The 15916-nt window shown below is 38.2% G+C and overlaps 1 protein-coding gene across 1 annotated transcript in view; it reads right to left on the minus strand.

Moving 5' to 3' along the window:
- Positions 1-15916, minus strand: part of CSMD3 (CUB and Sushi multiple domains 3) — a gene marked incomplete at its 5' end in the record, with an annotated part of 538890 nt that overhangs the window by 98386 nt on the left and 424588 nt on the right. Inside the window, 5 exons of the mRNA XM_039386640.1 lie at positions 612-821; positions 9087-9203; positions 11201-11270; positions 13297-13415; positions 15570-15674. Of these exons, the coding sequence (XP_039242574.1) occupies positions 612-821; positions 9087-9203; positions 11201-11270; positions 13297-13415; positions 15570-15674 (621 nt within the window). The remainder of the gene's footprint in view (positions 1-611; positions 822-9086; positions 9204-11200; positions 11271-13296; positions 13416-15569; positions 15675-15916) is intronic.

A 15916-nucleotide genomic window follows, 5' to 3' on the forward strand; every position in this document is an offset into this window, starting at 1 on the left:
CATTCTGTGACAAATAACAGCATCTCCAAAATGATTACTATTAATAGCACTAATAGTCTAAGCTCTTAAGTCTGGCCTTCTTAGCAGTTTAAGTCATAAGTTGACTTTATCTGTAAAAGCTAATACTTTTTACAGTGGTTCACTTCCAGAATGTTACAGAGTTCAAGTCAATTTGGACTTGTTACTATTAAAACAGTAATAGGAGACTGCTCTAACGTAAAAACTCTTTAAATCCTTCTTTGGTGTTATTCAAGTAATGAGAGCAGGTCTAGTTTAAAATATACATTTGACCTTTTTCTGTGAACAGTGGTGATCTAATCCCTTTTACATGAATATGCAACTCTATAAATAGAATTATGATCTTGCAGTCTTCATGAGCTCAGCATGACCTACTTGGGTGCAACAGAACAAGAACTTTTCAGGGAAATTGCGAACTAGGAAATGGATTTGGAGATTTCTGGGTTGGTATTAATTTTCACTAGTGTACATCAATCCAGTACTCTAAAACAGTATTTAGATCATATCCTTCCAGAACACAATACACAAAATCCCCAAAAGCCCATAAAACCTTCAGCAGCCATATTGTTCTCACAAGAATATCCAAATCTCACCTTGATATACAATATGAAATCCTTGTTTATTCTGTGAGTAATCACTGTGAAAGTATAAGCTGGTTTCATGAGTTGTGCTGAACAGAGAGGCTGGGAGCTGAGGGCCACTTAGTCTCCCAATAACCGTGCTAGTTTCTGTAGATCCACTCCTAACTTCTAAGTAGTCATGTATGGTCTCCGTTGAGAAATTCAAAAATTGCAAATGGACACCTGAAAAATATTGTAAGTAAATAAAAGCCACCAGTATTGATACCAGAAAAGAAAATAAAGTATGTACATCTTACACTGATAATCACAGAAAATAATCAGTTGGAAATGCATGTGTTACACCACTGGATACAAACCATGGAATTCAGTTTGAAGCATTGTTTTTCCATACACATTACTAATTCTGAGAGGCTGACAAGGTAAAAAATGCTAATGTACTGAAATACTGACATAATCCAAGGCATCAAACTGTAGGTTACATATATATTACTTTTTGGAAAACATTGTTCTTTGTGTATTTAGAATCACAGAATCATAGAATTTAGGTCAAATTTAAGTTCTGAATTCTGAATACATTCCATTTAGCTAAATCTTTCCTGTTTTCAATTGCATAATCTCCTTTTCTATTAAATAAAAAAATGCTTTGTGTGTATACACCTGAAAAAAAAAGAGACAGACTTGTATCTCAGAGATAGCTCCACTGTAGTTGTACATAAACTGATCTCTCTCAGATTATATTTATTTTTTAAAAAACATTTATATACATGAAATAATGAGGCACAGTAAAAAAATAAATTCATTTTATATGGATTATATGTATTGTAAAAGTATGTGGAAGCAAAGTATCTGCTCCTTCAAGGTTATCTGGTCACTGACCTTTTTCAATGGAGCAACAAAAAATAAGAAAAGGAGGAAGCCATGAACAAGAGCATACCAAGACACGAACCCGAAGGACAAACAGTAAGTGAGGCAGTGATGAGAACAGAGAATAAAAGGAATGTGTTACACGTAAAATGAGGCCAGTCAGTATGTTTGTTTGGTTGAGCACCTGGTCTCTCCTATCATCTCATATCTTCTTATTAAATCTTTTCTTAGCTATCTATCTGTGTAATCTCACTCTTAATCCTGCGTTTATGTGTTTGCAAGGATTAAGTGCCAGCTACTGGTGAGACCTGAATCTGTGAGCAGAACTTGGTGCCTGTTACTGGAGTGGTGTGGGTGCCTCCAGCCAGTGGTGCCAACTACTTGAGGGAGTAAGAGGTCATAGCTCTCTGGATCTAGGGATAGTCCTACAGACCTTGTTCCTAGATTGTCAGCTAATAGAAGCACCAGTGTGAGTGGACTGGGTGCCAACTTCTGAAGTCAAAGCAGGGAGCCTCTGGCCTGAAGTGTTTACAAGAAACTTTCAGTCACTGGGGTGCGAACAGTGTGTTCTTGAAACCAACTACTGGGAGGACTAGTAGTGGGGTGATGAAGAGCTCAGTGTTGGTGGCTGTAATAGAGCTGCGAGGCTGTGGGTCACAGCCTAGCGCCTGGTGCTGGCTGCTGAGGGGTGTCTATATCTTCCCCAGTCCCAGTGAGTGTAGGGATGGACAAGTGTCACCTGCTCGCAAACTTTCAATTGGACTAGACAGTGAGTAGGAAGGCCTTGGGTCCAGCTCAGGAAGAGTCCATGCTGGTACACTCAGGACTTGAAGAAGTGGAGTACATGAGTGTGAGTGCTGCACATTTGCAGTGAGCATCAAACTGGACTGGCTGGCAAGTAGGAGACCCATGAAGCAGGTAAGGGAGCCTGAGATCCAGAGGGGGTTGCAAGCAGATGCTCAAGGCATCCACAATGTATGTGTGCTTGTCAACCTAGAGAACATTGTGTGTGTGTCTTTAGTGACCTTCTGTCTCTGCCAGCCCATGAGGAGGAGGGGACTTGGCTGCCTGTGTTTGTGTTTTAAGTAAGCCCTGTAAGTAAGTGCTGTTGAAGGCAGTACCCTTCTCAGTGTCAGTGTGTGTTACCAGCCACATCAGTGTCCTCTGTGTTTATGTGTCAGTGTTCAGCTTTGTTACTATTTGAATCCGCAAATGGTAAAGTGGCATATGGCTGCCACTCATCTTGAGCAGAGACTTTGTGTCTCTGGGCACCAGACTGAGATCCAGAGGCAGGAGGATCCTCAGCTGGAGTGGCTGCAGGAGGTGGCTGCACTTATAACACTTCTTTCTAAGTCACTAAAAAAATGTAAATCATGTTATCTAACCATCATTCATCAGTCCCTCTCCCATTAAACATGGAGTTCAATTATTTAATTCTCATACACACACTGTGGCATATGATGGTCTTAGCGACAGAAATTTCTGATTATTTGGTTTAGTAAGGAACAGGGAGGCAGCTTACTATCCATTAGCATGTTATCTCTCCTAACCAGGTGGAGTATTACAATGATTATGTGGCAGGAGGAGAAGAAAATGTTCAGCAGCTGAGTAGTTATAGGGCTTTTAAACATTTTCCTGTTTATAAAAATTTCTATATAATTACAACAAAGTAGAATTTGTATTTTGTCAGGAACTAGTGCAAATACAGAATGATAATGGAGTAGTTTCATTAGAAAGATGATTGAGCTCCACTGGTGTTTCTGGCAAAGACAAGCAACATGATTTCATATAAAATTGACAGGAAAAGATATAATATCAGATAAATTATGAAAAAGTAATGAATAATTTTGTAACTCCTAGACTGTAATAGCTAAATAGTGTTTGTCACTGTCTTTTAGAGTTTTCTCCCTAGATACCATGTAAAGTTTGTGAATGGTTTTATGAAGCATGGAATATTTTATATGCTACCAGAAAAAAAAGATAGATGGCCAATAAATTACTACTAACCTGATAATTTCTGTCTTTCTTTATCAGAAGACAGCCTATATGTGATAAGAAAACTTTTTCTTATAAGTGTCATTCTTTGACCTTGCCAGCCTTCCAAATCAACTTACATCCAAGCTTTTCTCTTTTTCTGTGATATTTGTAGGCTTGGCTTTTCATTTGATCCTGTGAACCAAACGCTTGTCCAAAGTTTAAGCTGCCATTAATAACTGCTGACTCTTGTGATCTTGCTGTCAGGTTTTTTTCCTCTTTCACCCACTTTCTTTGATACAAGACCATGTCTAATATATTTTTGCCCATCATTCTGCTCTCTCTACTCTACTATCTTTCTCTACAAGTTCCTGAACCGTAGCAGTATTCCCAAGTATTCATCCTTTCCTCAGCCTGTAGCACCTGTCTCTATTTGTCCGAGACTTCTGCTTGTTGGACTGATTTTTTCTCTGACTTTTTTGCAGTTTGGGCACCCCTTTTGAAAGAGCATTTAAAATATTTGTATATATAAATATTCCAACAGAAACTCCGTGACATCCAGAACAAGTGGTGGATCGATCTAGCTGAAAAAACTCAATTATGCGCAGATACAGGTGATCACAAAGGTTTCTATGAGGCCTTGAAAACAGCTTACCGACCTACATACCAGGTACAAAGCCCTCTACCCAGCGCTGATGGGCAAACGCTTCTAACAGATAAAACCTCCATTCTGAATCGATGGTCTGAACACTTTCAGACTCTATTCAGTACCAACCGCACAGTCCAAGACTCAGTAATTCAGTCCATCACACAACAACCAGTAAAGTATGAATTAGATACTGCCCCCACTTTAGGAGAAACCCTCAAGGCCATACATCAGGTGAAAATCGGCAAGGCAGCTGGGATTGATGGAATTCCACCCGAAGTCTGGAAACATGGGGGCCTTGCACTCCACACCAAATTTCACGAGTTTGTGGTGCGCTGTTGGGAACTTGGCGAACTACCATCTGACCTCTGTGATGGTGACTCATCATCACTTTGTATAAGAAGAAAGGAATTAAATCTGACTGCTCAAACTACCGTGGCATTACTCTGCTCTCCATTGCTGGCAAAATCCTGGCAAGAATACTCTTGAACAGACTAATACCCACTGTAGCAGAAGGAATCCTTCCTGAAAGTCAGTGTGGTTTCAGAGCCAACAGAAGCACCACAGACATGGTATTTGTTCTCAGACAACTGCAAGAGAAGTGTAGGGAACAGAACAAAGGTCTTTATGTAACCTTTGTCGACCTCACCAAGGCTTTTGATACTGTGAGCAGAAAAGGTCTTTGGCAGATTTTGGAACGTTTAGGTTGTCCCCCCAAGTTCCTTAAAATGATCATCTCACTCCATGAGGATCAGCAGAGCCGTCAGATATGGCAACACACTTTCTGAGCCCTTTTTAATTAAGAATGGTGTGAAACAAGGCTGCATTCTCGCTCCTACCCTATTCACCATCTTCTTTAGCATGATGCTCCAAAGGACCATGGCAGATCTCAATGATCAGGACGGTATCTACATTCGATATCGTACCAATGGAAGCCTATTCAATCTAAGGCGTCTGAAGGCCCACACCAAGACCTTAAACCATCTTGTCCGGGAGCTGCTTTATGCTGATGACGCCGCCCTTGTTGCCCACACAGAAGCAGCTCTGTAGCGTTTAACATCCTGCTTTGCAGATGCTGCTGAGCTCTTTGGGCTGGAAGTCAGCTTAAAGAAGACAGAGGTTCTCCATCAACCTGCACCTCAGGAAGTCCCCCATCATCCCCACATCACCATTGGCCAATCAGAACTCAAATCAGTCCAACAGTTTAACTACCTAGGCAGCCTCATCTCCTCAGATGGTAAGATTGACGGAGAGATAGACAACAGGTTAGCAAAGGCATATAGTGCTTTTGGAAAACTCCACAAAAGAGTATGGCGTAATAAACACTTGAAGAAAAGTAAAAAGATCAGTGTTTACAGAGCCATAGTGCTGTCTACTCTCTTATATGGTTCCGAATCATGGGTCATCTACTGCCACCACCTGCGTCTCCTAGAACACTTCCATCAACGCTACCTCCGAACAATCTTAAACATCCACTGGTCAGATTATGTGACCAATACATCTGTTCTAGAGCAAGCAGCAGTCACAAGTATAGAAGCCATGTTGATGAGAACACAGCTGCGTTGGGCAGGGCACGTCTCCAGGATGAAGGACCACCGCCTCCCTAAGATCTTGCTCTATAGTGAACTTGCCACTGGCTGCTGCAAGAGAGGAGCCCCGAAGAAAAGATACAAGGACACCCTGAAACAACATCTCAGCCTTGGCCATATTGATCACCATAACTGGTCTACTCTGGCCTCAAATCGGGAGGTCTGGAGACACACCATCTATAACGCTGCTGTCTCCTTTGAGAACACACGCAGGATCACTCTTGAGGAGAAAAGGTAACGCAGAAAGAACCGTGTCTTGCAGAATGCACCATCTAAGGAGTCTTTCTGCTGTGCCTTTTGCAATCGGATATGTCTGTCTCGTATTGGCCTCATAAGTCACCAACGTGCCTGTAACAAATGTGGATAGAGCCTTCCCAAATCTTCGTTTGTGAAGCCCAGCCATGGTGATATACAAATATATTTGTATATGTACATCAACACGGTTTAGATTACACTATTAGCTGACATACAGTGGAAAAAGCTTATGATCTTAATTAATAACTGAGAAAAAATATTCTTAGAAACAGTTAAACAAGTGAAAGTCTATAGAAGCTTCCCATGATGGTGTTTTTGCATTTTTCTATTTACTACTCAGAAGAGTTGGGTTTAAGTGCCTCCACTGGACTGGAATCACAGCATCACTAAAACCAGTTTTAGCCATCACTTCTTCAAATGTCACATTTTTTCTTTTTTAAATGAAACTTTAATTTTCAATCCTGTTTTAATCACATCCCATTTAGAAAAAGTAAAAAATGTCAAGCACTTGTTCAATCTGTGCAGTTTTAATTTTCTCCTAGAAAAAGGAGCATTTTATTTTCCTATACATGAACTGGAAAACAGTTGATAAATCCAGTGAACAAACTTCAGTTAGGACAAAGCAGTTCAGAACTATTGATTTTGGTGAAGCTAAACTTATTTATCAAAGAAACTGTTTCCAAAACTTGAATAGTTGAATTTCCTGCCTAATGGAAGTCAAACTAAATAGTATGTTAATAATAAAAAGTTTAAATAGAAGTCTGAAGACTCAAATTAGAATTATTGGAAATATATGCCTGGGAGAATGTAAGCAAAAAAATGAATTGTAGTAAGGAGTCAGTTTTGGAAAAGAGATAGGACAGCAGCAAAGTGAGCCAAGAGGCAGAAAGCAACATAAAAAGATAAAAAGACAGCAGGTTCTAAATGCAGTCGAACACACCATTTTATGAAATGTGAAATTTATCAATATTCCAGATTTTTATTATTTTTTTCTTTATTAGAAATTGTCTTTGGAACCATCTGACAAAGTATCCTGTTCCCTAATAGCTCTGAATATTCTTTTCTCCTGAAGATTTGACCCAGGGAGGATGTATCTACTAATTTTTTTTGTTTGGTTGGTTGGTTGTTTTTTTTTTGTTTTGTTTTTGTTTTTGTTTTTTGTGATAACTCAATGAGCAGGAATCTGCTTGGAATCTGAAGATTCTAGACAGCATTGTGACTCATGATGAAACACTAGAAACTGTCCCACCAGGCTGTCTAGAAATTCAGGTAGTGGCAGAGTTAAAGTGTCAATGTTATTTCTATAAAATGATAATACAAAAAAAATATCAATTATTGACTGGTCTTTTGAACAAAATGCAAACATACAGATTGGGTTCTAATATTCTAATTCTAATAATTTTATGTTCTAATATAATTTATTTCCCACAGATAGATTCTGTGGGAACCCATGCAGAACAATTGGCTTTCATTTAAATAATAAGTGAACAAAGCTCATAAGATTTCTAATAAAAAATATCACAAAATTGATTTTAAAAAGAGGAGGGAAAAAATTTGAACACATGCAGAAGGAACACTGTTTGGGATGTCACACTCACTTACTCTGGAAGACCCAGAAATGAATATGACAGAAGAGGGTAAGTATAAAATAGAAGACAGTGAGACACGTCTAAAAAAACTAGCATGCCATTCAACTAGCATATAAAGAAAAAAATCCAAGTGCACATACTCCTAAAAAAGTTCCACAAGTGTAAAAAATTAGATAGGACAACTGTACTGGCTAGCTTTGAATAAAGATTTCACAATAAAATATAGACAAGATCCACTCAAAGTTGCTCAAGGGTTTAGGTAGTGTAATTAAAATGCTAATAATTCCCTTACAAAATCATAGTGAATAGGAGAAGTTCTGGTGACTCAAAAAAGCCTGAAAATATATCCACCTTTAAGACAAGAAGGAGGACCTAGGCAAGGGCAACTAGAGGTTCACTGCAGTCCTTGGGAAGATTATGGAACTTGTTTAATTGGAGACAATTTCCAAACACATAAAAGACAAGAAAGGGACTCAGGAGCAGTCAACATGGATTTGCTAAAAGAAAATAACAGTCAATCAACCATTATTTCCTTCTATTATTAAACTGACGAAGGCAGAGTGGTGGATATAATATACTTTCACTCTGCTATGGGTTTTGACTCAGTCTATAGCATTCTCATCTGGAAGCTCAACAAACATGAATTTGATGAATGGAAAGGAAGTATGTTAAATATTAACATAACTTTGAGGCTCCAAGGGTGACAATTAGCCATTCAGTAGTTGGCAACCAGTAACAAACACAATATTCCACAGATATCTATGGGAAATTACACTGTTCTATGTCTTCAGGAGAGACCTAGAAAATGAGAATGCATTCTCAACAAATATGTGGAGGATACTAAACTAGGGGGCATGGATGATGTACTAAATGGCACAATTTCTGTTCAATGAACACTGAAAAACTTCAGAATGGAGTAAACAAACCCTTCTTAAAGGTATGCACAAGGAAAGGTGCAAGGTTCTACATCTGGAGCACAACATTCTTACATGTAATCACAGGTTGGGAATTGAGTAGGTGAGTAGCAGCCCCAATTAGAAGGTTCTGCCCGTTGTAGTGGCCTTGATTAAGTGTTACCAACAATTTTACTCTGAGTGGGAAGCTTGACAACCTTGAGTGGGAGGCTTCTGGAGTTCCTTTCAAGGAACATTTTTGTACTGCTGTGATATTCACCTAGGATATGCAAATGATAATTAATTCAAATGTAGCTTTAACTTCTAAAGTGATACTGGCTTGCTTTGAAATATTCATGATAGCTATTTATTTCTGTTGGGTTTATGACTTCCCAAAAAGAAATCAATCCTTTTAAGTTAGAAAATTGTGCTTAATTCTAATAAACAATTTTGTCTTTATCAGAAAATTATGGCACATGTTAAATGAAAAAAACCAAGAACCTTGTAGCTTTTCTATTCTATATCTTTCTTTCAGGGCTTTGATAACTTCTTTAAATGAATTATAATTAATTTTGGTTTTTGATAGGATAAAGATTAATAATATTTTCAAATCTATGTTCAGTGTTTTGAACTCATAAAAAAGCCTGGCCAATTTTAATCTATGAAGGAACACATACCAAACCCAATAGGCAGCTTTATTGTCCATGTGCAATCCAAACTACTAGGATAGTTGCCAGGAAACCCAGGGCTGAGGATCACTCCACTGAAGTCTGACATGCCACCACCACATTGTGCTGAAAAAAAAAGCAAAGACCTTTTTCAGAGGAGTGAAACGAGTTAAAAACTAATCCAGAGTATTGAAGATCCTCATCACTTTAACAATATAATAATAGCTAGGTTTATATTTCAAAAAACGTACAAATATTCCTTTACCTCTAAATATCTATAAGAAAGTAATTTACAAGTAGGTACTTTAAAACAGGTATCTGAATTGACTAGGTATTAACTTAGGGAATATGTGCACCTGACAAGAGAATAGAATCATTTCGGCTGGAAAAGACCTCCAAGATCATTTAGTCCGACCTCTGACTGATCACTACATTGTCAACTAGACCATAGCACTAAGTGCCATGTCCAGTCACTTCTTGAACACCTACAGGGATGGTGACTCCAGCACCATCCTGGGCAGCCAGAAATTATCTGAAAGGCCTCCTCCTGACCCTTGTCTTCTCCAGGGCTAAACAACCCCTGCTCTCTCAGCCCCTCCTTATATGACTTGTGCTCCAGACCCTTCACAAGTTTCACTGTCCTAATGTTTACTCTGCACTCTGCGTGAACTGTCTTTGTGACAGGCAAGAGGTACAGATCAGCTCATAGCAGCACTGAGACATCAGTTAGTAAAGGAGCATCTGAATAATATAACAATGTAATTTAAAGACTCTGTACTCAAAGTGTTTGAAGAAGCCCTTTAAAAACTGCATCTATATCCTACTGTTCTAAAAATGAGATAAAATGAACAGACTTAGAAAAGGTACACACACACATACTTCCAAAAATCAAACTAAATCCATATTTTTTTTTTTACATAATGACATCAGTGAATAAAGTAACTTAGATTTCCACATTACATTTAAAGGTGTTAATTATGATAAATAGAATTTTTGTTTAACAGCTTTATCCAGGTAAAAGTTGCTACATCATTTGAAACACAAGAAAAAATCATTACTTGCAAAAAAGAAGGAAAGTAAAGGGGAAGAAAACTTCCTAAAATTTCAGCACACTGTCTTTGTCTTCAGAATTTACCAGGAGCAGTGTAATTATAATATCAGACTTCCTAACCATATGTTAATGCTTAATGACAGAAACTGAAGACTAACTCCTGAAAAAATTCTTACAAATATCTCAATCTTGTTGAATATTTATAAATTCTAAACTGAGGGAGCTCAGTACCTCATAGGAGGTTTTTAACACCCCCCAGGATTAAGAACAGGATTATCGGAGGCTGCTCAAGAGGATATATAATCTGTCTTCAAGAAAAGCAAAGTAGAAAATCTTTAATGAGCAGGATCCTATTTTCCATACATTCAAGATTACAAATAGTGATAACTTTTAGTGTTCGGGAACCCAAACAAAAAGGCATTTCTATGCAGTGAAAGAGAATACAACTAGAAGTTTTAAATTCCTCACATTTATTCCTCATACAAAGAGAGTATATTTAAATACACTTCAGATTTTTCATTTCCATTTATGACAGGTTTTCAGTACTTTGTTCAGTAATATTAATATGGACATGTATATAATATAACTTGACAAATAATGTGTTTTCTGATATTGGGTAGACATGCCTATGTGAACCCATTAGAGATGAAAATGCAATGTCATTTCTATTTTAGTATCTACTACAATAGCCATCACTTTTCTGGGGAAATGAGTCCTAAATAAATTACTTATGTTTTTGAGGGTCTCTGGAGGTCTCAATTCTGATATCATCTGAATCTATCATCGATGAACTGATGAGAGATTCTGGCTAAACATATAGAATCATATCATAGAACAGTTTGGATTGAAAGGGACAACATACTTCTTTCTTTTCCTACATAGACATTTCAGAAAAGATTTGCCAATATAAGTTTGAGACAACCTTTGAAAACCTTTAGTTTAATTTGACCATTTTCACATTTAATTAAGTTATTCCAGTTGTCCCTATTCTTTCCCCTACATGTATCTATTTTATGTTCTCTGGTTTTCTCATTCTGGCATATTTAAGAAACATTATGTAAACTGAACATACCTAAACATATTGGAATTGGATAATTCCATCTTCTTACTGGTCCAGGCATACAAGTGATATGTGAATGTCCCTAAAATGACACAATATGTGCTAATTCATATAAAAAATATACAGCATACAGCACAACATTAATATCTCAACAAAAATAATGTATCATTTAATACATCATCAAAATATATAAACCCAAAAGTATAACAATAATTGTACACTGTGAATTGTATAATAGAGAAGACTGTGACTGTAAGTCCACTAGATAACTGAGTCTATGCCATTTATATTATTTCTAAAAGTATAGCAATATCCAGCTGGCCTCTGTACACACTTCAGTATAAACCAAGGATCTGGAAACTGAAGGTCTAACTGAAGCAATATTTACATAGTATTGATTTGCTTTATTTGTTGAGCATGATAAAAGACACAAACTATGTAAATTATACACCACTGACTTTACATCTTAAATTTGTAATAGGGACACTCTCTGCATTGTTCATCAGACTCATATAATTGTAATTGTCTTCCAGTGACAGCAAAAAAAAATAGAAAATCTTAAGAGAAAACTGTCCTCGGGATATCTTACAACACCATATAGTCACACTGTACAAGCCAGAAAAACAATATGTAGGGAAGAAGCTTTACATGGGTGTTTGCACAGTCTATTTTCTTTATTTCACCCATTTACTGTGGTTTATCTGCTCACAAACTTGTATTTAAGTGCGGAATTAAAGCAGAGAATAAAAAAAATTCATCAGGTTCTTCCCAAGAATGACCAGTTAAAATCAGGCAACATAAGAAATAAATTTCAATAGTCATTATCAGAGCTGCAATAACAGAACATTTATTTCAGTTATTCTTGGAATGTTAGAAATCTACAGGCATGACTAGGAATTCTATCTTGAAGTGGAAACTGTGATACAGGTTCCAAATCCAAGTGGCAGCTGAAATCTGGAAGAAGACAAGTGTATTTAGCTTCTATCACTATACATAAACTGCAGGTTGGTTTGTTTTTGTTTTTTGGTTTTTTTTTTGTCAAAAAGTATAATTCAATTTCTATTTTTGATGCAGTACACATGAACTTAGTATCTAGGTCTTCAGAGAATTATGTAAAAGACATATTTGAAATGATTAGCATTTTTAAAACCTCATTTAGTTGTCTGACACTCATCAACATGTTACAGATGACATTGATATTCATGAAAAAAGACAGGAAGTTAACTTTTCCTTTTGCTGTTTTGCTTCAAAGGCACCAATAACTCCATTAGTGGTTAATCATGTGCTGTTATATACAAATTATTTTCCCCCTGTTAAAAACTGTTCTTTTTGCTATGCATAGGTAATGTGATTATTTTCTCTCTTTTTGGCTCTCAAAGAGCTAGAGGAAGGGGAGACTGTAGAATCTGCAGAGTCACACGAGTTTTTTGGGGGGAGTATGTCAAGAGAAAACAATACTCAGTTTTGGATCTGATTCTACAGTGTAACTGTACAAATTTTAGAAAATATTTTCCACATCTTTCCTATAGGCAGACATATTCCTATTGATGATTTACAATCACTACATTGCCCCAGTTATAACTTTTGCTAATGCAAGGACATAGCAAATTTGCTTGGCAAAAATACACCCCTATCTGATAAATTTTTTGGATAAAAATCCTCAAGATATTACTGAAAGAAAATAACTGACACTATCTGATTCACTAAGAAAAACAATTTTTCGCCTTTGTTCTTATTCCCACTCCTTACTTTCTTTCTTTTCTGTCCTGTGCATAGACAACTATTGTTAATTGTTCATAAAGTGATTAAACTTATTTTGCCAACACTTCATGGTATCAGCTATGAGTACCAAAGATGCCATCAACAGTAGATGATAACTTATAATCACTAATGCAGAGGAAGCACAAAGCCATACATTTCTGATGGAGCTTCTATGTGTATATTTGGATAGCTGCTAATTTAATATCTAGCAGAAAAGCCTACCAGTCCTGCAAACTCATCATGGGTTTAAAATTCGCAAAGGGTTCATTGTCTGTTTTACACTGACAGATGTAAACATAACCATGTTAAACAATTAAAAGAAATTTGAAATTGGAAACTTGTCTTACCTGAAGAGAATAACCCTGATCACACTGGAAAGACACCACATCTCCAACCATGTATCTGTCTCCAATTTTGATTCCATTGCTTGGGGTCTGTGGTTCAGGACAAGAATCCAAACCTATAGCTGAGAAAAGCAGAGAAGTTTAAATGTTCTAAGGAACATAAAACGTGGGGTTAGATTCACATAGAACTTCTCTGTACGCTGTATATAAGCACACTGTATTGATAAGTTTTAGGGAGCTCTTGGGTCCTGGCAGTTGTCTGTGGACTAGCAAGTGGCATAGTATTTTGGAAAAACTGGTATATAAGGAGAAAAAAAAGGTGCTCCTGGAAAAGCTGGCAGCCCATGGCTTGGACAGGGGCACTCTCTGCTGGGTTAAGAACTGGCTGGAGGGCGGGGCCCAGAGAGCAGTGGTGAATGGTGCTGCATCCAGTTGGCAGCCGGTCACTACCAGTGTCCCCCAGGGATCAGTGTTGGGCCTAATCCTGTTTAATATCTTTACTGATGATCTGAATGAGGGGATTGAGTCCACCATCAGCAAATTTGCAGATGATACCAAGTTTGCGGGGGAGCGTTGATCTGCTGGAAGGCAGGAGGGTTCTGCAGAGGGACCTGGACAGGCTGGATAGGTGGGTTGATTCCAATGGGATGAGGTTCAACAAGGCCAAGTGCCGGGTCCTGAACTTGGCCACAACAACCCCCTGCAGTGCTACAGGCTGGGGACAGAGTGGCTGGAGAGCAGCCAGGCAGAAAGGGATCTGGGAGTTTGGATTGACAGGAAGCTGAACAGGAGCCAGCAGTGTGCCCACGTGGCCAAGGCCAATGGCATCCTGGTCTGGATCAGGAACACGGTGACCAGCAGGACCAGGGCAATGGACCAGCAGGACCTCTGTACTTGGCACTGGCGAGGCCGCACCCCGAGTGCTGTGCCCAGTTCTGGACCCCTCAATTTAGGAAGGACATTGAGGTGCTGGAGCAGGTCCAAAGAAGGCCAACGAGCCTGGTGAAGGGACTGGAGCACAGGTCCTACAAGGAGTAGCTGAGGGAGCTGGGGCTGTTTAGCTTGGAGAAGAGGAGACTCAGGGGAGACCTCATCACTCTCTTCATCTACCTGAGGGGAGGTTGTAGCCAGGTGGGCATTGGTCTCTTCTCCCAGGTAACCAGCAGTAGGACAAGAGGGTACAGTCTTAAGCTGTGTCAGGGAGGTTTAGTCATTAGGAAGAATGTTTTACAGAGAGAGTCATTTGGCATTGGAATGGGCTGCCCATGGAGGTAGTGGATTCACCGTTCCTGGAGGTTTTTAAGATGAGGCTGGATGTGGCACGTAGTGCCATGGTCTAATAGACAATGTGGTGTTAGGTCAACAGTTGGTCGCAATGATCTCAGAGGTCTTTTCCAACCTGATTGATTCTGTGATTCTGTGTGATTCTATGAAAAGTTACTTTTCATTTACCTTGTAGAATAGCATATTTCATTGAGCTACTGGTTAATTTGGTATCTACTGAGGGACATCAATATTATTTCCTGAATCAGAAATTTTCAACATATACTTTGGGTTTAAACATTCACACAGAAAACATTACTTTTGTACAGATTCATACACATACACCTCTGCATAAATCCATACATGCATGTTTGGCTATTGTTCTCAGCATGGACCAATACTATAAATAGTATACTGTGAATTTTTTCTTTTTTTAGAGGTGAAAATTGTACACAGATAGTACACTAGACACATTATTTGGACATATAGGAATACAAAGGTGCATTTTCACTTTTACTAGATTTGGTCTTATTTTATTTCATTTTCATAACTTCCTGCTTTTTTTCCCCACTCGAAGTTGTAAGTAGCTGAGAGAGTACCTGCATTTCAAGGAAATGGCAGGATAATTCTACCTATAATTAATGTTTAGTTATAGACAAGTGATCAGGTAGCAATTTTGCAAGGCTGTGTTCTCCAGCTGGCTAATCAGACAACCAGAGCATGGGATTTGCATACAGTAAAACTGACAAGAAATAACCATGACACAATTATGCAGATCAGACACCAGAACCAATATAAGCAGAGGGAACTGCACAGCTGGGAAGGAAAAAAAAACCCCAAACTCGCAAATCTGCAACAAACTATTAGTGATTGCCAGAATTCCTGTCAGTCAGCTGAGACAAAGTCATTCAGAAAGAAAGCTCATTTTGTGCAATAGTCCTAAATATTCCTATTTCATATAGTTTAGATACAACCAGCAAGCACCCTTTATTAATTGAGTATTTCTGAATTACCTGTATACTCAAGGTGAAATCCAGCAGCTGAAACACTGATATCAGATTGAAAATTTAGGTACAGATTATTTGATGTACTGTTTAGAAGTGGAGGTATGGTTGTTCCTGAAAAGAGAATTCAAAACATTATTGAAATGCACAGAAACTGAAATAAATACATACATAAGTGTATGTATGTGTATAGAGTAAAGGAGAGGAAGAGTGGGAAAAAGAGGTGGGAGAGGATGGAAGGGAGAGAGGTAGGTCACATAATCAATTCCACAACATTTTGTCATCATGGATGCTATCAAACACCTGTCCACATAAAACTTTTATTACATTTTCAGCGCACCACAATATCAGAGACA

Source organism: Pipra filicauda, unplaced genomic scaffold (genome assembly GCF_003945595.2).
Source record: "Pipra filicauda isolate LSUMZ 115617 unplaced genomic scaffold, ASM394559v2 scaffold497_size843975_pilon, whole genome shotgun sequence".
In the NCBI taxonomy this organism is placed as follows: domain Eukaryota; kingdom Metazoa; phylum Chordata; class Aves; order Passeriformes; family Pipridae; genus Pipra; species Pipra filicauda.